Source organism: Oryzias melastigma, linkage group LG7 (genome assembly GCF_002922805.2).
Source record: "Oryzias melastigma strain HK-1 linkage group LG7, ASM292280v2, whole genome shotgun sequence".
Taxonomy (NCBI): domain Eukaryota; kingdom Metazoa; phylum Chordata; class Actinopteri; order Beloniformes; family Adrianichthyidae; genus Oryzias; species Oryzias melastigma.
In genome coordinates, this window is record NC_050518.1 from 5,272,045 (window position 1) to 5,296,562 (window position 24,518).

Sequence of the window (24,518 nt, forward strand, 5' to 3'; positions counted from 1 at the left end):
TGATAAATTCAATTTAACTTTGAAAACATTTCTAAAACTCCAAATCCTTTCTCCTCACAATGCAACTCCTTATCCTTCTGCCGTCTTTTACAGTTGATGTTTTGAAAAGGAAGAGCAGCTTTTTAAATGTCTAAAGTTCAACATCTTGACTTAAAAAAGCAAAATAAAGATAAAGTAGCCTTAGATAAGAGCATCTTTGCTGTGTCCAGTTTCGAGGACCCTTCTTAAATGGAGTAGAATGACGGATCATCACTGTGATGACCTCTACAAAAGGGTCACATTTGGCCATTTGGTGGACAACAGTACAGGACCGGTGTTCTCGTACTCATCAATCTGGTGAGAGTTATAAAGTAATTACCAAAGAATTGCCACAGCTGGAGGGAAAGGTTTCAAGTCTTCTACCTTTACCCTTTAGCACCACAACTTTATCTCTACCGCTTATCGCTCTTTGAATTACCACAGCTGCAAAACCACGAACACAATGGATTCTGAAGCGAATAAAAACAGCTTTGCACTGATATGCAACACAACCAGACAAAAGCAAAGTGTTGCATATGGAAATCTGTTGGCATTATGTTAATTGTGTAAATGATCGATGAGTTGTGGTATGCGAGGATATGTTAAAGAGCGTGTGTTATTTGTGTTACCAGTGACAACTCTGTTATTAACCCCCAGTGGCACCAAAATGACAAAAACTCCCTAATAAAATATACTCTTTGTCCATTCATGACATGAATCAGATGATTTTTACGTGGAAAAAAATTGTCTTTTCATGTCGGGTTTGAACCAATACACAACACATTACAAACAAAGTGTTGCATATCAATGCTTCTGTCTACTTCAGGATTCGTCTGAATTAAGTTATTTGTGTAAAAGGTTGGAGAGTTAATCAAAGATTGTGCTGCAGTTCAGGGGTTAAATAGTTAAGAGCAGTACAAAGAAAATACACTCAGATAGCTGCATCTCAGCAAGGCTCAGGATGTACACAGTGTTGCTTTTAGCTCTCTGATTCAGAAAAGATTCAAAGCAGATTTTTTTACAAAGTTTTCCCAGCTAAAAGCCTTTTTGAAGCATAGACGGCACAGGTGAAGCTTGTGAGACAGTTCCAAACATTCAGCATCAGCGCTTGATGATAAATCTGATTCCTGTCTTGTAGATGTAATGGTCTACTCAATGGCTTTAGAAAAGTTCAACCTAGACAATTTTATAGAGACAGATGAAACCAAAAGAGAAAGGTCTGACCTTAAACCACAGCATCACATTTGTGGCAAGGTAAACGTATCCGCACAAAAAAACTATCTTCAGATCACGGCCAAGATGAGTTATGATATGACCATTTCTCCAGCTGCAAGACCGAGGTGCCTTGAGTGGATGAATTCTTTTTCTGTACTCTGCAGTCACAGATATGTGTACTAAAGCTAAAGCATGGTTGAGTCATGCAATCAAACACAAAGGGCATCTCAGAGAGTCTAAAACAGACTGAAAAAAATAAAAAACTGCATCATAAGATCCAGGCCAGTGAAGAACGCCTCATTAGAACAGCTTCAGTTCTGCCATAAATATATTTCAGTGAATCATTTTTTCCTGTTACCCGAATACAACCTGGTTCCTAAAATATATTCTTTCTTCTTTACAGTTGAAAAACAAACATTTGATTTGAAATCAACCTGCCTGTCCTCTATTTGAGATATTTATTCACACCTGCTATGGATTTGTATTCTTGAAATGCTAAAAAGAAGAAACCGTGTTAACTTCACACTGTTTCTGCATGCAAAATCTGGGGAAAGCATATGATCTTGCTGTATGAGACCTCAAAACACCACTTTGTTTTTATTTTTCTCAGTTGTAGCAAAATAAAAAAAATAAAATAAAATAAAAAAACAGTAAGAGTAAAGATTTTCTTCAGTAAAGCCTGTGTGGAAAATATTCTGCAGGTATGAGAGTAGGTGTGTAAGCTACTGCATGGGCTCGCATATAACAGTCACTGTACTCATGAGAGCTTTGTGTGGTGGGTCTTACCGAGGACTCTGAGCTGAGCGTTGCAGAAGATTCGGCCATACTTGTTCTCTGCCACGCACTGGTACATTCCGACATCGGCCTGATTTAGACTTTTTATCGTCAGGACTCCGTCATTTACCTGAATTCTGTCCTGGTGGAGACAAACACACACATGCTTACTCCCACTCTTATTCCCCAAATACTCTTACACATATATATAAGCTCTTAAACCAAGAATCTCCTTTGGAAAACAAGAACAAGGCTTTTTTTTTCGCTCTCTACATATGTCTGGTTTTCTTTATTTCATTTTTTGGCATTGATCAATTATATCTGTAATTAATGCTCCCTCTTTCCTGTAAATTATATAATATTTAAAATATGCTTAATTTATTAGCATTTTTTTATAGTGTTCCCTCGATATGTCACAAACTTGCTGTTTCAGTGCAATTTGCATGATTTTTCTTTGTTTTTTTTCATACAGCCCACTGTTCGTCCTGATTGGTTGTTGACTGTCAATCAATTTCTGTCTCTCTTGATCAGAATGCATTCAGTTTGCCACATTCACAAAAATCTTTAATCGTGATCAGATATTTTCTTTTATTCTATAAAACTGGACTTATTTTTCTGTAAAGGTTTGAACTTTGATTAAACAAGAGAAACAAATGTGAAAATGTTAGGGGAGTCTTATTTCTTCACGCGAGTTTACATTTAAATCTAAGTATTGATGCATTTTATGAGGGCTACACGTTAACGTAGCTGACTGCAGATTATTGATGGCGTCGTCAAATGGTAGTAACGTTCGGATTTGAATACAACATTTTTCCATACCTCTAAGTTCGTAATGTAAGGGTAGGGAGAAACCGTATGGAAGGAATTTGATTCGACTGAAGTAGATTCAGACTTGTATTAAGATTTAGAGACTTTCATGTACATTGGTAATAAATCATGTGTGGAAATCTTTTCTAAAATCTGATACTGTCGTAGTTTGGAACAGTTGGACTAAAACACCAATATTGTGTATATTTGTGTGTCTCTAAAGATGTTTTGAGAACCACTTTACTGAGTGTCTTCATTGAAATGAATGGCCTGATTAAGCTCAAGCTTTAGACACACATTTTCCTTTCCTTTGGGGGCCTGATAATTAAAAACCTTGTAATTTATAGAGGTCTTATTAGGCCCACAGTGACTAAATGGAATCACCTCCTGCCTAACATACTGAGGCGTTATCAAACAATGGCTGATGTCAAACCTCTCAGGAATTAGTCAAGAAGAATAAGCAGGCCGGGGGCTGCTTTTTTTTTTTTTCCTGCTCTAAGTATCACAGAGCTAAGCCTGGGAAACTGTTGGTTAAGAAGTAAAAACATGTACATTCAAAAACACCCCCGCAGTGCACACTAGGTAGCAAAACCTGATTAAAGCTGCTTTCCACATACTCTTCTGACCTTCAAAGGTTGAGCTCTGCGTCTCTGCTCGCCTTTATAGTGATGTCAATTTAAGTGTGGCAGGACTTATTGTTCTTGTCCTTGATCTTTCCATTGAGTGTACCTGAGCCATTTAATGTTACTGACATGGCTGCCCAGAGGGTCCTGCCACCAGTCTGTCCGTCGTCCAGAATCTGAACAGCACTGCTGCTTGAACAGACAAAGACTTTCCCTTCACAACATTTAGGAAACGCTGCAGAGGATCTTCAAATGTGAAAGTGTCAGGAGGACACATCGCCAAGGAGGTGGATGCAGCCTTTTCCATTTCTTTTTTATATGGCAGAGTACAAAAATAAATATTAATGTGACACTCAGAAACCAATGTTATAGATGTGATTTGTGTGTGGAAAAGTTCCAAAATAATGAAGATGACCAAACATTTTTGGATTCATCTCCTAAAACAATTAAAGAAGCAGTTTAAAGCCAGGGAACGGCATTTAGATCCATAAAGAAAAGAGGAAACTGGCAGTGTATCAGAAATACAGATGCACGGGTGGCGCCTTTGTTTGCCGAGGTGACATTTTGAAGTGACAGGCCTCCTCTGTTCAATTTAGTTCCTATTGAAGGGGCAAAAATGAACGGAAAAGGAGAAGGCTCGTAACAAGGCAAAATGAAGAGGGGAGCAGAGATGCAAAGATCTAAGACGGAGAAGAAAATGAGGACTGATCTATTCTAATGAGGACCAACAAATAGCCTTCTTGGCCTTCTTCTCCTCCTCTCCCTCTCTCTACACAGCTGACCTTTGAGTTTGGAAATTGATTTACTGTTGCAGCGGTTGACTGTGGCATTTTGAAAATGGTACCACCCCACCTCATTAATAAAGTTCCATGCACAGAGATATTCTTTCAGACAGCTGCCAAACAAATCCATACAGTGTTATTTACAAATCAATACAGGACATGTTTTGGTGATGTGATGCTGTAAGTGATTCTGAATGTGCACCAGAAAATACAACTAATTCCTTTAGTTATTTTAACATCGGTAAAATATAAAAAAAACTCAAAACACAATTTTCTCTTCTAAGCTGATATAGCAGGTTTTTATTTTCCAAAATAAGGTTCTTTTATTCTTCTCCTCTTTAAAACAAAGCTTAAAAAAACAACATTTTTGATGGGTTTAAGAAAAATTCAGACTTAAATACTCAAAACAACAAGCACAATTATTAAAGTTCTATTTTAACAGAGGGCACAATCATTTTGATAGATTATTACCACCTAATTATGTAAATTTATTAAATCTTAATTACAGTTTAGATATAAAAGTTTTTTTTTAACCTTTGTTTGGAAAGTTAAAAATTGAGAGCAGCAGGTAGGAAAGACCGTTGAGAAAGCTGGTTTTTAAGTTTCTGGTTGAAATGGCATCTCTTTGGGTCTTTTTATTTTACTTCTTTTTTTTTTACTTTGAGGAACACATACCATTTTCTGTGATGTGCGTGCACACACACGCAGACACACACAATCAGTGCCAAGTTTAGTTACAAGCAAAGAGAGCCATCCCACCCACACGTCTTTTACAAACACACAGGAATTAGAAACATCACATGCTTCCAAGAAGCATGAATCCAAAAAACATTACATCAAAATGTCAGGAATTTTTTGTAATATTGTCTTTCAACACTAATTTATCCACAAGTCTTCCCTTTTAAAAAAATACACCAGTACCGGATCAACATGTTAAAGTAAAATCTGTAAAGCTAAGACTATAATGCCTTGGTCACAACTGCCCTTACAGGTGAATATGGGCTGTCTAGGGTGATAAAATCAAATTCGACTTTATTTATATTGCACTTATTCTGCTAAAGAGCACCTCAAAGTGCTTTACATAAATAAAATGGGTGAATCTGTATAGGGCACGCAGGTTGCCGGCATGAAATATCAAGGTTGTGAAGCGCTCAGTGAGCCCGCAGACCGAAAATGTTCATACACTTTTTTTTTCTATGGGCATGCTGCGGGCAGGAGCTCATTATGAACACTTAAGCAACATGTAAGGGTGATTATGCATTGTACGGATTATACTTTTCTTTTTAAACCCATAAGTTTCCATCCGTTGTGCGCTTTATGCTTGCAGCCCGATTGTTAGAAATAACATTTGACAGAGCGTAGTTTGTGTGGGCATCCCACGAGCATCAGTAAGAAGACAGTAGGTAAACCTCCCTGAGTGTGGCGTTTTGGCACCGTACGACGTCACCTATACATCATGAATGCGTGTAACTTACATTATCCTTTTAAATACTTCATAATACGTTTACTGCACGCATGCCAATCATAGATTCCATTTTGTTGATGTCCCTTAAGGTGGTTGCACGAGCCACAAGAGAACAAAAACACGCACCTGCACTCCCTTTAAGATACGGCTGCATCTGTCAACAAACCTCCACGGGCCAAGACAGCCCAAAACTCTCAGCACCTGTACGGGTTAACCATCCATACAGGTCCATGTGACTATAGCTTAATACTCAGTTTAGTGTCCATGTCAAAATTTAATTTTACACTTTACCAAAGAAATATTATCAGTTTTTTTTTTCAGTAGCAAAGGGCAGATTTCCTAGATAAAGCACAATAATAAACAGGTGTCTTAGTTATTTTTTTAAAAATGTTGTAAAACTAAAAAAGGAGCATTTTTTTCTTTACTTTTATTTTTTGTCATTTTACAAACTAGGAGTACAGAAAACAGGAATAATATGTACAAGTCGTTGTTGCATTAATCTTCCATTTTTCTTCTTCTACTTCAGATTTTCTGCTTGTGTCTGTTAAAATAAAATAAAAAATCCACACAAAACCCTTCTGGTGAAATAAATGTCTTACTTCCATAGGATCCAGAGACTCTCCGTTCTTCAGCCAGCGATAGGAGGGTTTGGGTTTACCGCTGGCTTTGCACTCCCACACCAGAGCTTCATCGATGGTCTTCTGGACGTCTTGGGGTTTAACAGTCAGCTGCGGTGAGGCTGTGGAGTTGCAAGTCACTTACTGTAAATGAACACCTAAACACTACACAAATGCTTGAGTGTTACCTGAAAGCAGCACTTTTACAATAAATCAATAAACCAACCAAGCAGACAATTAGTCTATTAAGAGCTATTTAAGGGCACAAGTCATAAATCCAGTTGTAATTAACCTGAGGTTGACCTGTACTTGAAAAATATATGAATATAAATGGTCAGTAAAGGTATTTTGGAAAAAAAAAATCAATGGTGAAAGCTTAAAACTAAACAATGTTCTGTATATTAAGCACAATTAGTTGTGATAATGCAGATTATAACCAGCATGGTTAAAACTGTTAATTTATATTTTAATATTTCTACAGGAAACAAAAGTTGACATACATGTTTTTAATTACTCTACATTTTTGAAGTGATCTTCCTGCCATTTAAATGGCATCACTTTATTGTTGGCAACACGTTTTTTGGACTCTGAGTATCAACCACACAACTACATAATGTCCTGCAAGTGTTAATGAGAAATGGCAAGAAAAGTAGTTTATATTATCTGGTTTGCTAATGAGTATCTGAAGTCATAAATCAAAGAATTGCAAATCATCCAAGACTGTTGCAATCATTTTGTAATAATCATGTAAATATATGAAAATGTAGAAAGAAAAGGCTGGTTAGTGGAGCAGCCATAATAAAAATAGAAAGGTGCCAACAGTGGCATTATAGGAAAAATATTCATAAAAACTTTAAAATTCGAGACTATATTGGAGACATTGTGATACAAGTATATGGAATTCAAACTATTTTCTAAGAAATTTTCCTTCACATTAAAAGCCTAATTTGTCTTTTAAAAAGTAAAAACATATGAGGTTATAAATAGGGTTTGTATTATTTAATATTAATTTGTATATTAATATTTTTATTCCAGTCAGCCACACATCAGTTAGGTGCGGCTCTCTCTTAGTTAAAGCCATGGCTCACTGCTGCTATGTACAATTTGTGAATCATCCAGTATGTAATTTCCATCTTTCAAAATACATCTGTGATATTTGTAATTTACAAGTGTTGCTTGTGTTTGTCATTCGTCAATCTGTGCAGAAGTCTGTGGAAGGGTTTCGGCTGGTGGGTCTTTACGTGAATTCAGTTTAAAGCTATTAAAAATTTTTCCTCAGTTGAGAATTTTGCTGTTCATGTGTAAGTTCACATAGTTTATATGCAATTACTACATAAAGTGAACACAATTGTGTGTGATTCTTGTGAGATGCGTACACAAAGTAGTAGCTTTCCACGACTGTTCCACATATGTCCTTTGTGTCTAAATTACTTTTTAGGCATGTACCACTGATGTGTAACTTTTATATCAAGTATACGTTGCAAATATCACTTTAAAATTATGTAACTGATGCACAAATCACAAATGAATTGTATATAAGTGTAATAATCATGCACGGTTCATGGACAATTGGCGTATTGTGTGACTGGTATATAAATCGATAAATTTGCCGATCTTTCCCCACTCCAGCAGTCTATACCGAGTGGGGGTCACCTGCTTAACCTGTCCAGCTCCTCCAGGCACTCACATATCCCAGCCACTGTGTGATACACCCTGGATGCTTTTCCAGTCCATTGTAGGACTATCACAATCTGGCCTAAGATCATTTAACAGTCTTGCATATTTTTGGACTGTGGGACCTAAAGGAAACCTACGCATGTAAAGGGAGAACATGCAAACTCCACACACATTTAAAAGAAAAAAACAGCTGGGATTTGAACCAGGGCTTTTTCACTATACTTTTTTAGCTATAACATTTAAAATCTTGTTCCATTCCAGGACGAGTTTATTAGAGTCAACTGTCATTGTCCTCGCTAACATGGCTTTCTGCTCTGTAAGTAAAATCATGTAGGAATAAAAATAAACCATTGACCCTTTATTATTGCATCACACATATAAAACAATTATCTAAAATATGATTACACCATGTGATAGGATTAGAGTCATGTTATCAGGCTTTAATCCCTATAGGGTGACGGGATCTTTGTTTTTTTCCTGCAGACTTTATTGCTATCTAGGTAGAAATAAAACAAATGATTATGTAACACTGCCTACAGTTAAGTGTCCCATAATAATAATAATACCCACTACATGCATCTTTTTCTCCTCCTAAAGTTAAGCAATCCCACCACTTTTAAAAACGAAATCAGATTTTCAGGTGTTGCAGATATTTGTACTATCACATGAAAGACACTTCGGCTCACAGAAGCTCCTCTGAGCTTGATTTTAGTCAAAAATATCCACCTGTGTAATTTGATAGTGAATAAACTGCAACATCTCAAGAAAGAAACTGTCAAAATGCATCAACAGATGATAAAACAGGTTTAATATCAAATGTAGCCTAGATTTTTAAGTAGTCGAGATTCTTCCAGGAACAGGGTATAAATCTAAGACTGCTAATTTACCATGTTAGCAGTTGGCTTTTTAAAGAGCTTGGCAGAAAGGACATACTGATTACAGCTTATTGTAATGCTTTTGTATTGATTGTGGTTAAATACAGACTCAAATGAAATGTACTAATTGCATAAGAGCAAATAAAGCTTCACAGTGGCAGAGGAGGAATTGAGTCAAAAGGTTGAACACTTTCTTTTATTTCTACAGAAACATGAAAAGAGGCACAAAGTAAGTTTTAGTTTAGTCAGAGAAACTTTATTGTTACTCACCATAAAAAGTAAGTTTTCCTCGCACAGAGTTTCTTCCTCTGCTGTTTTCAGCCAGGCATTCATAGATTCCTGCATTCTCTTGTTGGAAATAAGGGATCTCTAAAACTCCAAAGGCCTCGTTTACTTTCACTTTCCTGCCAAAGGGGGCATCGTCCACTCTTCTCCAGCTGATTGTTGGTACTGGGCTAGAGGCAAAAAAATAAAAATACATTTATCATAAATGTGATGTTGGGTGTTATTATAAAAACACTAAAGTAGCTAACATGTAGCAGTGTTGGCCTGTGTTTTTTATTGTGTTACTAACAAGGTTGGGACTTAGGCTGAATCCATATTTTTCCCCTACACCTGCGGCTTCTCCCTACACCTCCAACTGAGGGGGCATCGGTAGCTTTAGTGGTGTCTGAAATAGTCTTTTTAAGGGGAAGGTGTAAGACCTTGGAGCTGTGTTTCCCTCCGCTAGGAGGGTGATTCAGGAAAACTAATTTCTTCATGTGGGTGTGCTCTGGAGCACAAAAGTTTACATCTAAATGTCAGTGATGACTTTTTGATTTAGCGGGACTTTTTATAGTTTGCTACGTGCTAACATGACTGCCGACTATTGATGACATCATCAAGGGTAAGTACCGTTCAAATTTGAAAACACTGTTTTTTTCATAACTCTCTGTTTGGAGGGCTAAATGTAGAGGTATGGGTAAGCCCGTAAGGGTATGGGGAGAATCTGGATTAATTCTTAGTGTTGTCAAAGTATTGTCTTTTTTAGAGGTATTGGTCAGTTTTTATCATGTTGCAAAAAAGGTTAAGAGTTCCAGGTATTACAAATATGCTAATGCGGCTAACTTGTAGCTGTGTTAAACTTTTTTTTTTTTTTTTTGTTAAAAGTTTGGGTGGTATAGTAAAAATGCTAAAGCGGCGAATGTGTAACAGTGTTGATAGCAACGTTGAAGTGTATTTTTTTTTTTTTTTTTTTTACTTTGCTACCTGTTACTAATAAGTAGGGGAGTTAGCATACCGGTAGTCACAGTAATGTTTGTTTTGGCGGTGTCTGTCTGTTTTATACATGTTGAAAACAAAGTTGGGAGTTGCAGACTTTTTTTTTTTTTAGCGAGTTGCAAAAAAGGTTGGGCAGTCTAGTAAATACGCTGAGGCAGCTAACTTACAGCAGTATCGGACTGTGTTTTTTTAAATGTGCTTTTTAAATGTGCTACCAACAACGTTGGGAGTTCACGTAGTCATAGTAACATTTCTTTTAGCAGTATCAATCTTTTTTTTTGTTTTTTTGCAAACAAGGTTGGGAGTTACAGATATTGTATGTTAACGTTGCTAATGCGTAGTGGGTCACAAACAAATTCTAGAGATACTCTGAATGCAGTTGATACATTCTGACTGATGGATTTTTCTCTGACTCTTTTGTCCTGCTAAAAGTTTAAGTCCTATTAGTTGTCACGCACCTAGATGTGTGAAACTTGTTCTCTGCATTTAACCCATCCCCTGGGGGAGCAGTGAGCTGCAGTCACAGCCACGCTCAGGAACCATTTGGTGGCTTAAACCCCCCCAATCCAACCACTTAATTCTGAGTGTTAAATAGTAAGGTGGGTGCAGAAAATACAGTAATATGGTAGAGAAAACAGCTGGACGTGGGGTTAATATTGAAAATACACTAAGACATACTTTCCAAGTGCAAAACACTCCAGTTTGACGGTTGAGCTGTTAGCAACATGGATGACTTCAGGAAACTGCACTTCAATCTTTGGCTCGTATTCGCCCATCACACCTGGAGTTACAAGACGAATAAAGATACAGATTATTTGCTTTACACACATTCATTCTCATAAATCGTGTCAAAAAATAAAAATGTTGAAAGTGGAAAAAATAAAGGAAATTTGAAGTGGTTCAGATGTGTTGTGCGAAATGTGTGAGAGCAGCCATGTTGTTGGTTTAGAGGCTCTGACAAAGAGACAGGAGGTAGAAGAGATAATGTTGTGGTGCTCTTTGAAAGTGTCGAGGATGGATAGAATCAGGATTGAAGACTTCAGAGGAACAGTTCACATCAGATGTTTTAGAGATAAATGCAGGGAAGAAGATTGAGATGGTTTGGACATGTTCAGAGAAGGGAGAGTCATTATTTTGGTAAAAGGATGCTGAAGTTGGAACTAAAAGGAAGGAGCCCTAAATCTGCAAGACTCGAGAGATTCTCGTGGATGTAGTGAAGGAGAACATGAGGGTGGGTAGTGTGAACAGGGAGGAAGCAGAGAACACTATTAGATTCTCTCCAAACAGGAGCCGTGAAAAGCAAAGAAGAATCACAAATTAGAGATTTGATTTAATGTTCTTTACTTTCCACAAAAGGGAGACAATTAAAGAAATGCTACTATTTTGTGCTTATTCAAAATCTGATTACATTTTCTTGCATAGCCTGCCAAAATAAACTCACTTTGTAGTAAAATAGCAGGTAATTAAAGTCCCTGCAATTTAAAAGTTTTTCATTTCAAAAGTTTAGTTCCAAAACTAACAACTACTTTAAGTTTGGAGTATATTCTAATTAGAAGTAGAGTCATACCATCAGCGCGCAGAACTAAAGGCGTTGGTGGTCCTCGAACACTGCTCTTGGTGACTGTGTTGGTGACAACACATGTATAGTTGCCCACATCCGAGGGTTCCACTTTTGCGATGTAGAGGTTACCAGTTTTCTGGGACACAAACAGCCGTGTGTCCTGGACGATAGATGAGGAGTCTTCGTTGAAGATCCATGTGAAGGTGAGCTCTGTGAACACAGCATGAGAAAAGGGGGTGTGTCCAACAACAGCACAAGCTGTATTTAAGAGGCATCTATACCATGCACAGATAATGGGTTCTTCATCAGCACTCTCATCAATTCAGCGAGAGCAGATGCCCTAAGGGATAAAACAATTAGTGAATGAAACAGAGTGCCAGCCTTCTTTGATTAAAAACATAATTTACGATTGAAGAGCAATTACTCTTAATCATGTTGGGATAAGTGCCCTTAATATGGTTAAGAGTTTGAAATGTTGATGCACTGAACATAAATAAATGATTTCTTTATTCACAAATGGATTTAAAGAGGGAATATTAAAGCCTTAGCTGTGAATTTATTGTCTTGAGGGTTGTTTTTAAATAAAATGGGGAGCAGCAGGATCATTATTAAACAAATGACAAATTTAAAGGGAATTGAATACGATTTAAAACAATGAAAAGGGCAGCTTTGTGTTAGAGAAAAATGTTGTGCCTGACTTTCTCTAAGTTACATATAGTTTATATTTATAAGAGTTATATTATAAGAGTTATACATAATTTAAATACCAATAACAAAAATGCCTCTTTAAATTGTAATTGAAATTGTTTATGTCAAACAATATAAGCACCAACAAAAAAAAATAAAGAAGACAAACAAATGAGATATAGCATACAGTGTCCCCCCTCATATTCGCTTTTCTTATTTTGCGGTTTATCAAAATTTGCAGATTTTTTTTTTCTTTTTTCAGTCCCGTGACTCTTCTGGTTCATTACAAAAACTCCAACAACTCAGGATGCTTGTATGAAATGTTTGCATCCGGAGGAGGTGCTGCGGTACTGCGGTGCATCTAAGAGCACGCCGGCCCGTCAGTTACCCCCCTACTCTCTCCACTTCTCTGCATGGAGAAATGGCATCAGCTGACTCAAGAGCAGCCAAAAAAAAATCCTGATATATTGAATAAGAAACTCACTGATGATAATTGTCACCTAGAGTATGTGATTATTATGGATGAACTGGCCTCTTCTGGAAGAAAATGCCCTCTCGCACTTATTTGATGAAGGAGGAAGCATGCGCTCCTGGTTTAAAGACACATAGAGACAGACTGACTCTCCTCATCTGCACCAGAAAGTATGCTGTTGTACAATATTTTGTTCTGCTTTAAAAATATATATTTATGTTGAGAAATACTGGATTTGTTCTTGAACTAATTTTTTACAAAGCATGATTGTCAGGACTCACTCAGCCATGTACTCCTCCAACCACCAGAGGGACCCCTCTCCTGAGTACTAACCACCTTTAGCACCTTCCTCACTACAACTCCCATCAGTCCCCGCTTCAGTCTTCTCCATGCACACCTGATCATCATCATCCTCATCAGAACCTCCAGCACTTATACCATTGATAATATATATCAATATTTATACTCGCTCCAGCCTCAACTTTGGTGCAAAGTCTTGATCATGTTTACCCGTAAGTCTGAGCAGTTTTTCCTTGTTTGATTCTCTGTTTTTTTTGACTCATGCCTGTTTTCTCGCTACTCTACCTCACCTGTGTTTTGGCCTGCCCTTTGACGTCATTTTGGTCTTGCCCTTGCTCTGTGCTATTAAACCGTTTGCACATGGATCTTAACGTCTTCGCCTCTTCGTCAAAATAATCAGAAGTATTTCTGACGAGTATGGATCGGTAACGGACATTCTTCGGCTGCGGGGGTGGGGGGTTCTCTGTATTTGCAGATGTCTACTGTCCCTAAACCCCGCGAATAAGGGGGGGATACTGTATCTTTACATCAAAATATCAAACTTTGAATAATTTATTGTGACTTTATTTGAAATAAAAAAAATAAAAGTAAAAAATACATCTCAATATATATGTAAATCTGCATGCAAATGTAAATAATGTTTTTATAAATATTATTACTCATAAATGCATATTTGTAGGCTACTAGTAGAAATGACATGAAACACCAGAATTTATCGAATGTGAAGGTTGTCAAAAAAAGCTTGATCTGCTTATATAAGCGAACCAAAGCATTCCCACCCCTATTACGCTTCACTTAAAGACCCACTCCAATGAGAATCGTGTTTTTGCTTTTTTTAAACATGTTCTTGTAGTAATTCTTACTATTTCTTCATTTAAATTGTGATTAATCAGGAATAGACGAAAAAAAAAAGAAAAGTTTGAAGAAGTCACGTAGATACTACAATTGGCAGGTCACATGCTCCCCATTTCTCATCATTCTGATCCATTCCTTTGCAGACAAATAGATCCATGTACTGCTTCCTCATTTGAGCTGTCAACTCGCCGAAAACTTTACGGCTGGATTGCTCCGATATTTCTCACCATTTTTGTTGTACCACTAATGTTAGCTTGGGTTGTGAGGGGCTGTAAGCTAGCAGGAAAGGGTGTAAAAAAGGGGATGATGGGAAATGAGTGCAGGCTCACTCTGCGCTAACAATCCTCCCCACAACTCAGAAGATGGGACTATATATTATAAAACGATACAGGGTTTTTTTTTTGTTTGTTTTTTTACCTAAAAATGGCTAAATCATAATTAAAAGGATCACTAAGAACACTTTCAAAATAAAAAATAGCAAAATAATCCTGTAACTTCTAAATAAAGACAGTTTTTTTTAATATGTTACAGATGAGTGTGACACATCAAACCTTAAACTGTAGGTCCTTAATTAAAAAAAAAATCATATAATGTCAATAAATATGTACATATATTTGTTACAAATTTTGGTGTGTAGTATGATCTCCTTCATTAATCATTTTCAGTGATAAAACACTTTTGGAAAAGACCTTCACCTCTACATCCAAATGAAGTGGAGATTTTGCACTAACAACAAGCAACATAATAAAAAGGAGAGATGATGGTGTTTAGACATATTGACACAAGGATAGATTGCTCTGGACCATATAGCATCCCCGTCCCAAAAGCAATCTCGGTTAAAAAAAAGTTGGATAAGCGATGACTTTGCACTGGAGGACAGGGAATAATTGAGATGTGAGTTATACACATCTACTCAGTATTTTTCCCTTCTGATCTTTGAGTGCAAGGAGATTAGTATGGATCAGTGGTTTTGCTCTGCTTTATTTGCTTTGAGTTGTAAATTGAAACTTTGTCCTGTTTCTGTTTGATGCAGCATCACTTTTGTTTTGCGGTTTTGATAATTAAGTGACGATTGATACTTTTAGCTTTTCTTTGCATTTTTTTAAGGGTAGACGGTCATGTTTGTAGTCACCTGCTTTCAGGTTTTTCTACATCTTTTTTGCTTTTAAGTCAATTTTCATTTTGTTAAAATATAGGATCATTTTATTAATGGTAGCAAATGCTGGTTCATTTGTCCAGAAATATGTCAGGGTGATCCTGTGGTTTAAAAAAAAAAAGTCAACAAACAGTATTATGAACATTACTGGACTGTATGTGATGACAAAAACACAATTTCCTTTATTAAAGCTAAGTTTTGAATAGCAATTCTTTGAACAGACATTTACTAAAAAATGCAATAATATTCAAATTCTTAAGAACAATTTATGTTAACGTTAATTTGTAATGTAAGAAATCCTATTTCACCAAAAAAAATACGAATTTTGTTTGAAACAAAAGTGTATAAAACAGTTTATATAACAAAAAAATTGTTTTTTTTTTTTTTTTTTTAAAGGAAACTTGACAAGTAAACGGAATTAGTCTGATGCAGAAATAAACTGTGAACTTTAAATCAAAAAGCAATTAAGTAGTTTCACAGTGATGCTCAGTCTCATTGCCTAATCAGGTAAAATGTTTTTTTAACCTCATTAAGTGATTGTGAACTCTCTTTGTTAAATACGATTATGAAAATTATCTTCTGACTTATTTTAATTTTGAATGATTATTTGGCATAAATGCGTATCTTCATCAAGAACTGAAATTAGGACACGCTGGTTATGATCCATTTGTAGTTGCTTGCCACCACAGGAACATTATGTAATTATAAACCATTATTTTTGTTAAGATTACGCTTTTTTTTTTTTTTTAAGCATAAGGATATTCTATGCTGGGGTGAAACAGCAGTTTTGCTTTACATTAGGTTGAGAGCCAAAATTTAGCAAATAAAAGATTTTAAATACGTCAGAAAATCAGTTGAAGTACAAGTTGCATAAAAATTTAGTGTCACATATCAACATAAACAACAATGTATTGCTTATTTTTAACCAGTCTTATAGATCATTTAAGTGGTTAAGAGGTCCTACTGAAACATAAGTTAATGGGAACATCGATGTCAGATAATAAAGGTTTTAAAATAATTTAGTGTTTTCCTCAAATTATTTCACATTTTGATTCTAGTTAAAACATAAATTTGGTTCTGTCTGCTTAAACTTCCAGACACTGTCCCATCCGTCACTCCTTGAGCTGGTCTTATCGACCCGTTGTTGATATGATGCTCTTGAACTACTTGTTGTCTGTACAGTTAGTACTTTGCTAGGCCAATATTATTGTACTGTGTTCCCTCGTTATTCACATTTCACCTTTTAGTGGTTTTGCTGAGTTTTTTTTTTTTTTTTTTTAATAGTGCACTGTGTTCTGCATCCTGATTGGCTGTTGACATTGTCAATCAGTCTCTTGTATAGAAAGCAATCAGCTTTATTAGAATATTTCGCCCTGCGGCAAACAAGGGAACACTGTACTGTGGTGTCAGAGTTTGTAGAAATGATGATCAAGTTCAGTAAATTATTTTACAACAGCTAAAAGTGCTTAAGTTTGTTACATAAAAGCCAGGCTTTTCTTTTAATGAGGACGCCTCTTTTAATTTACATCAAGTCCTCTACAAATTTGAGACATGAAGCAATAAACACTTCTGTCCTTAAATAGTGCTACAACCTTCCCAACATAAAAGAAAATTATTGCTTATAAAGCTGATTCTAAAACACGTGGACATTCTCAATGTCACATTTAGTGGTTCATAACTTGCTACTGTATTTTAGGACCTTCCAGTTTTGGGTTTTGCAACACAGAATTCATACCAGGGCTGCTCTTGTAAAATGAGTTAAAATTTTATGAGTTGATTTTTGTATCATTATTTTTATATTTTTTGATGAGTGAAGATTCATTCATATTCTCTAAATGCTTAGATCTCTTTTTCTATGATTTGCCCCTCATATGTATTCATATGTACCAATTGTGAGGCACACAAATAGCGAGACACGTGAGAAAGTGAAAGACGAAAAGGTTGTGTTTGATTGACTTCAGAATCTTCTGTAGATGGTAATGCAGTTATGAGTGACAGTGAGTGGCAGATCTTTATTGTGGTTCCATTTAGTTCTTATATAATGAACAGGCAGCATCAATTTCCCATTAATGATTTGAAAGGAGGCAAGAGAAATGGAACATGACAGACCAAGGACACGCCAAACCAAGAGTGGATTCCTGCTAAAGTATTTGCAAGGTTTGTGTCAAAGTGTACACTCTGTTCCCGGGATAGTGATAGCCATTAAGCAAGGCTTCCAATCTGTATTCATATCAGACAAATACACTATGAAATTGCATAGGACACACACAGGAAAGGATCCCTGCAGGCAATATGTGCTGTTACTAGCCAGCAAGCAGTTTCTGTTTTGGTGTAGAAGCACTGGGTAGAGGAAACAAGTGATTTTAGCCTTGAGTAAATCTGAAAGGCCCATTTCCATTAGTGGAAGGAGGTCAGATGCATTAGGTCCTGAAAACCACCTCAGCCATTCAGGCAATCTCACAGCAAAATATGACAGATGCCAACATCTAATTCTAATATGGCAAAACTCCTTTTGAACAGTAGTCATATATTTCTCATACATGTATAGAAGCAGCTTCAAAGTGTCCTGCACATTCAGATCTTCCTGGCTACACCTCTTAGTTCCCGCAGCAGCAGCCCTGCGGCTTTCAAGGGTTTGTTAAAGAGAAATAATGGCCTTCTTAATCATGCATGAGTTGTTGAAAGCTTTTTTTAAGAGGGAGACGAGCAAGATCCATGTCAAAGAACGCATTGAGCTCATCAGGATTTATCTCCTGTCATCCTTAATGTAAATGCATTTAAGGGTTTCCTGTGTTTCAGATGTGCAACGTTGGAGACAAAATCAACAAAACATGACTTTGTCTCAGTTTTTAGTTATCATGAATAATCTTGCTAATGAGTATTTTAGATATTTCCCTTTAAGTTTGACCTTTTCGTTTTTTTATTTCTATTCTTCACTTATTTATCACTTCGACTTCATCTGCTGTGCTTAATGTGCTGAGGCTTAATTAGACACACTAATACTTTTACTGAAAAAGAACAAAAAATAGAACATACAAAGGGACTATTGAGTGAATGTCGATTTCTTTGGTCAGACTGTTTTATCCTCAAGAAATACAGACAAAAACAGACCGTTATGCTACAAATGGACTTTTTCTCTCTTGCTTTTATGTAAAATAGTTATCTTTACTCAGCTCCATAAATATTTTTTTATGGATTTTCTTTCCGTCTTTGCTTTTTGGCTGCTCGCTTTAAGGGTCCCTGCAGCAAATCATCAGCTTCCATCAAACCCCATTACTTCAGATGTATTGGTCTCTTGAAATTACAGATGTTCATTCAAGTTGTTGAGGTTTGTAACAGTGAATTTTCACATTTTTAACACGTTTTCACAGATGCTAAATATCACTTCTGCCCAGAGCTTTTACTAATTCAGTTCTTTGACTTTACTTCTAAAATACACTTTGTGATGTATTTTTAAATGTTTTTGAATCTTAGTGCATGACTTGTCCCAAGTTATTGCTTTGTCATCACTTTTTTTATATTTAAATATTTCTGCAATTCAGATTATTTCAACATTTTTAGAGATAACAATCAAGTAATTAAAACAGTTGAGTACTGGTGAAAAGAAAATGAAACAGATGGATATTGGATCACCTAAAAAGGGAAAAGAAGAAATGTTTTCAGTTTTCATTTAAAAGTACCTTGGGTTTTGGCTGAACTTCCAAATATTTAGAGTACAGAGACCAAACACTACATCCCCTTCTATCTTTTAGACCACAAGAACAGAGAGTGGGCATGGTACAAAAGATCTGAGAGGTCAGGATGCTTCATAGCTCAGCATGGCCTACAGCCATTTGCTACTTTCTAAACAAAAATGGGTATTTTTGAAGAAAGGCATTCACTGTAGAGATCTAAGAACCACCAATGTGATCCACTTTGGTCTTGGTGAAAGACTAGACCAAATGGGAGATGGGAAATGCATTTCTGGGGAGGAGTGCAAACATTAAACCCAACTGTTTTACAAATCCTGCTAACGCAGAAGTCTTTCATGCTTGAAATATTCAGAAAACTTATTATGAAAAATCACAAGTGGGTTACCATGATGCTTTAAGACTTTTGTTAAGAAGGCCCAGAGTGCTAGTGAACTGTTTGTGTCCTACCGAGTCAATACACTGAAGTCTGTCTTAAGGAATTGAATTCAGAGATTTATGAATCACCAGAATGATTCTGTAATTATATTTATTTTATTGCTTACTAACATTGAATATAGTGCCACATCATTTACATTACAGCTGTGGAAACATTGATTTGATTGTTTACTGAAAGGATAACAATCGTCTGTTTTTAATGGGTGTCTCTTTTGTATGTTTTGCAGTATGAACTACAAGTCTGCCCTCAGGTTTATCTATCTATTCTTTAGTGAGACAATAGGGTCAACTTTGTACCTGTCCCAGTGCAATATTGCAGCTTCACGTCTGAGTTTATAATTTTACAATTTCTTTTAGTTTGCAATTCTAAATGGCAATGTTTAAAGGCAATGCATTCAAAAGCTAGTGTGCCGCACCAAAACAGGCTAGTTTTTTTTTGTTTGTTTGTTTGACTTTTAGGCAGTATTTTCGACCTTTTGCTTGCGTTTTTATGAAAACAAACCAATTAAAAATCTAAACCATTTAAAATATATTGTTTCAATTTATAGTTATTGTACCTGATATAAAAATGTATTTTAAAATGTGGCATTTTACCAAAATACAATAAATTGTAAAGTTTTTCTTTTGTCAGATTTATTTCTTGACACACTTTTTTTTTTCTTAAAGACCCACTCCAATGAAATTCGTCTTTTTTGTGTTTTCACATGTTCTTGAAGCTTGTTTTTTTTTTTCTTTTTTTTTTTCATGAGAGAGGACTAATATAAAATAATTGATGATTAAATATGTGTTTGAGTATTTCTTATGTCAAATCAGAAAACCAGATGCTAGAAAATACTCAGACGAATTAAATGGGCGTGCTAAAGTCTCCCCTCCCCCTGTGCGCACTCTGCCCCGCTCACAATTAGATGTGTGAGACATGATGAGGATTCAATACTTGTGCTGTAGTGAATAGGCTTAAAACTGCACGACTGGGTTGATCCAATATTGCTTGTTGTTATTTGTGCCACTAATGCTAGCTTGAGTCTATAAGCTCACGCGTGAGAACCAAACAGAGCTCTCAGCGACGGGAAGCAGGTTGCACTATGTCAACTGTCTTCTCTACAACCCAGAATTGTATTTCTAATGAGCCAACGTACATAAATGTTTCTTAAAAAAACAACACAGGCTTTTTGATTTTGTCTAAAAACGTAATAATCATAATTACAAGATCACTGGTAACAAATTTGCGATAGAAATAAATTTGTTTGGAGTTGGACTTTAACCAGATGTTTCTTTTATATAGGTAAAAAGTTGCAATGCTTGGACAATTTTCTAAAAAATAAGTCCTCCTTTAAGGGAAATGTTGCCTGTTGAATTTTTCCCCCATAAAATAGAATATGTTTGAAAAGATTCATAGTTTTGCAAACTATAATAAAAATAGCAGACAAAGATAGAATTCATTTAATGGTCAAAATGAGTGAATCCTCAACTTGCTCCTTACTATGTACATTCCTATAATACATACAAGCTCCTCCACACAGTCTCGCTGGCAGTTGGCCAACACCAAAACCCCTGTGTAGGTGTTAATAGGACTGGATGCAAACTCCCACTGAGAATGTCATGAATACTGTGGGATTTTTTTGGAACAATGCAACTTCAGTAAGAAGCTCTGTTACTCAGCCTGGAAAAGCTCCATGCAATGACATCCTCACCAGTCTGCATGCCAACATTTTTTTTTTTTTTCCTTTTTTGGTTTCACTGAAAATCTGCCTAACAAGCTAGAGTGTACCAAAGTACACTGGCTCTGCTGCTTTTACAACACAGATAAACAGCCAAGACCTCGAATAAGAATAAAAACAAAAACAGCACTTTTGCTTTGAATCATTAAGCTAATGCTGAGTAAAAGTATCCATTCAACCCAACTGTGCATGAAAAGTCTGTAAAGCCATTATATTCTGGTTCAAAATGATTCTTACCTCCAGAGTGAGGGGGCGGGCCACAAAGCAAAACCACTCCTTGACCTTCACGGACCCTCACCGGACTTCTTCTCTGGGTCTTGAAATTCTCCAAGTCTGTAAACAGACACAAAACCCCCAAAGAAAAATGAGTGTTGAATTCTAAAAAGATCTCAGAAGCACATGAATGGTAGACAATACGTCTACTTGAAGACCAACTTCAATAAAAATTGTGTTTTGGGTGTTTTTAACATATTCTTGTGGTATTTATTCTGATACATATAGCAACACATATGGATTACTTTTATAATACATCAAAAGATGATCGGAGTGAGATGATCGTTGACACAAAAAATGACTTCTCTCTTGCTCTTTCATTCCTAGTTATGCCAAAGCAAAAAAAAAGTCCAGATATGTTTGTATTAATTCCAAATCTTAACACTTGACGGGCTGACAGGAGCAGAAAGCAATTCCTCAAGCATAAGTCACACATGACTGAATCTAATTGGAACAGTGTATTGTTATCAGTTTTTGTATGCCATTCAATGCACAAAGACTTGCAACAATTAAATGACAAAGACGGAGCTATCATTTGTATGGAAACTGATTGCTTGTTAACAACCTGCAGAGAGGCGGCAAATAGAGACGGCAATCCTTGATCCGTTCTACTGTTTCTCTCCTCCCGTGGCTCTTGGGAGATATATATGGAGAAATAGGCGGCTGACATTTAATGACATAACCTACCTTCAAAAGCAGGGAGAAAGAATGAACACAAAGTAAACACTTCCTGTTTGAAAGCACTGCAGGATAAGGCTCTGCCCAATGAATACAGGGCATCATTCTAGTTATTAGCTGAGGAAAATTGCTTTTAGAAATCATCACACTTTTGAAATTAGCCATTTTCTTTCAGTCTGCGGCAAATGACAGTAAGAAAGTGTCAGTAAGTCTTCACCAATTAACTTGTCATCCATTCATTTTCACATTAGTTGCTTTTATTGACTGTGTAGCTATTTTAAAAGCAAACAACACATTTATACCACAGGCAATTCCACATAATTAATGCTTTCCTTTCAGGGTTTTTACAGTTTTAAGGATTGAAGGATTTACTTATCGGGATGGAATATATCACTTCTGACGCTAAAATTACAGCACATTCTGCAAGATCTATTTCATATTGAACCATTACAGGCCATTCCTAGAGCTAAAAGGCTCTCTTTTGTATTTCAAACAATTGAGTAAATATTTTTTATCAGTTTATCACATTTTTATTCTATAAATATCTAAAATTCACACTTGTGATTTTTCTTTTTTCCAGCACACAATGGAGTTAATAGAGTCAGCGCTCTTACTAAGGTTCACTTCTACGCAGTGTGTGCGAAAAATATGATTACCTTGCAGAGCAAATGGAAGAGAAAATGTTTTTTCCATTTTGATAAAAAGTATATATTGTTATGGGTTAGAGTACCTTTAAAATTTTAAATTAATATTTGTTGCATATATTTAATAATATACAACAATAACTACCTGTCTTTATAACTGGTAGGTAAAATAATCTCTCATCTTATGACTAAATCGTTCGAACAATGGTTAGTTGTCTGTCACTTGTGCTGACTGGTCAACATATTTTTTTTTAACCTGGTTTCTGCTCAATTATCACATCTGCAAAAGCACAACTGTGTTTTATAAATGTTTTTTAGTTCTGGTTTTAATTTGTTGGAACCAAAAAGTAAACATTTGTCAAATTCAAAACTAAAGCCTAAAGTAGAAAGTCGTTCAAGTAATGCAGACAACACCACCAGATGAACATTTTGGGATTTATTGAAATGAACACATTGTATTATGTTCTGACAAGCACTAGCTGTGAACGTTTCTTTTCTCTGTGAAGTATCATCAGTCTATGTATCAAAAATCATTTTTGCTTTAACGTGGATCATTTTCCTGGAGACACGCGCACCTTTTTGCCTTTGTTCAATAATCCATACTTAAACCAGTTCTCCCAATTTGTTGCTCGTGTTTTCCACCAGGAGACAGTCTGCTCCTGTTCTCCTACCATCTTCCCAAAATCCCTGTCTACTTGCGCCATTCTTGGATATGTTCAGGATCCATCCCAACATGTCGTACAGAATCCTCACCAGAATTTTATTTAGTGTATGCTACTGCATGATGTTTAAATACTAAATCCAATGAGCGGTTCTTGGCCATCGCTAAACTGGTTCACAACATAAATACCACAGACAGCAGACGTCGGGGAAGAGGGGGTTTCTTAAAGGAGCCTGGTCAATATAGATACGGTGTCTAAAGTAACAAACACCTGTTAGACGCAACAGATTTTGAAGATTGGACACAACTGGAAGATATATGGTACTGTGCATTTAAAATGCAAACGTTTTACTGATCACCATTAGCTTTGTGGAGAAAGTGAGCATTTGTTTGTGTTAGCCTTGGGGCGGGACTGGCATCTTTGTGACATCAGCTTGTGAGAATCCGCTCGTTTTCGTGGGTTGGGAGGGGCTAGTGCTCAGATTGCAGGTTTTAGAGGAATACTCAGAAATGCGTGAATGGATCAAAATTCCACTTTGGGGTTGTTTATAGTGAGAAATGAACATTATAACACACTTAAAAGCTCAGAAAGTAGATTTTGAATGGTATAGGCCGGGGCCGGCAACCTGCGGCTCCGGAGCCGCATGCGGCTCTTTAAGCGCTGCCTTGCGGCTCATTGGCGCTTTTTCAAAAATGTTTGAAAATGAAAAAAAAATGTTGGAAGGAAATATATTTTTTGTTTTAATACGGTTTCTGTAGGAGGACAAACATGACACAAACATCCTTTACGTTTTCCAGTTGTTGCGAGATGAGTGTAGGTGCTTCCACGCCGGCTGAGTCAGCGCGCAATCAAGCGCACACTCTCAATGAAAGTCAATGCAAACATGCGCACACTAGACTTCCTGGCCCATGCGTCTGGAGCGCACGTGAGCGCACGTTGCTACGCGGGTTTTGAAGTCGGGGCGCGAGCTCCACGTACAAATCGGCATGCATTGAGCGCGCTGAATCTTCAATCCGGTTCAAGATTTCCACGCACAGTCGCAGCAGCGCAGAGCTGTGACCAATCAAGGAGCCGGATTTGGGAGCTGCTTGTGGGTGGAGTCTGCTTCAAAGCACAGAAGTGCCAAACGTGATCACGAAGGAGAAATGAATCATTACGGTTTGTGCCCGGTCAGGTAATATGACTCCAAGATGAGATGAGCAATAACCAACAGTAGAAGAAGAATAGAAGAATAATCTCTTCCCCGCCACTGCGTGCGTGACCGCGCTGCTC

The 24,518-nt window shown here is 36.6% G+C and overlaps 1 protein-coding gene across 1 annotated transcript in view; it reads right to left on the minus strand.

Moving 5' to 3' along the window:
• Positions 1-24,518, minus strand: part of LOC112159454 (contactin-4) — an 86,389-nt gene that overhangs the window by 32,245 nt on the left and 29,626 nt on the right. The window contains exons 5-10 of the mRNA XM_024293513.2: positions 21,227-21,322; positions 11,681-11,884; positions 10,792-10,894; positions 9,124-9,308; positions 6,284-6,423; positions 2,020-2,149 (exon numbers count right to left, since the gene is read on the minus strand). Coding sequence (XP_024149281.1) covers positions 2,020-2,149; positions 6,284-6,423; positions 9,124-9,308; positions 10,792-10,894; positions 11,681-11,884; positions 21,227-21,322 — 858 coding nt within the window. The remainder of the gene's footprint in view (positions 1-2,019; positions 2,150-6,283; positions 6,424-9,123; positions 9,309-10,791; positions 10,895-11,680; positions 11,885-21,226; positions 21,323-24,518) is intronic.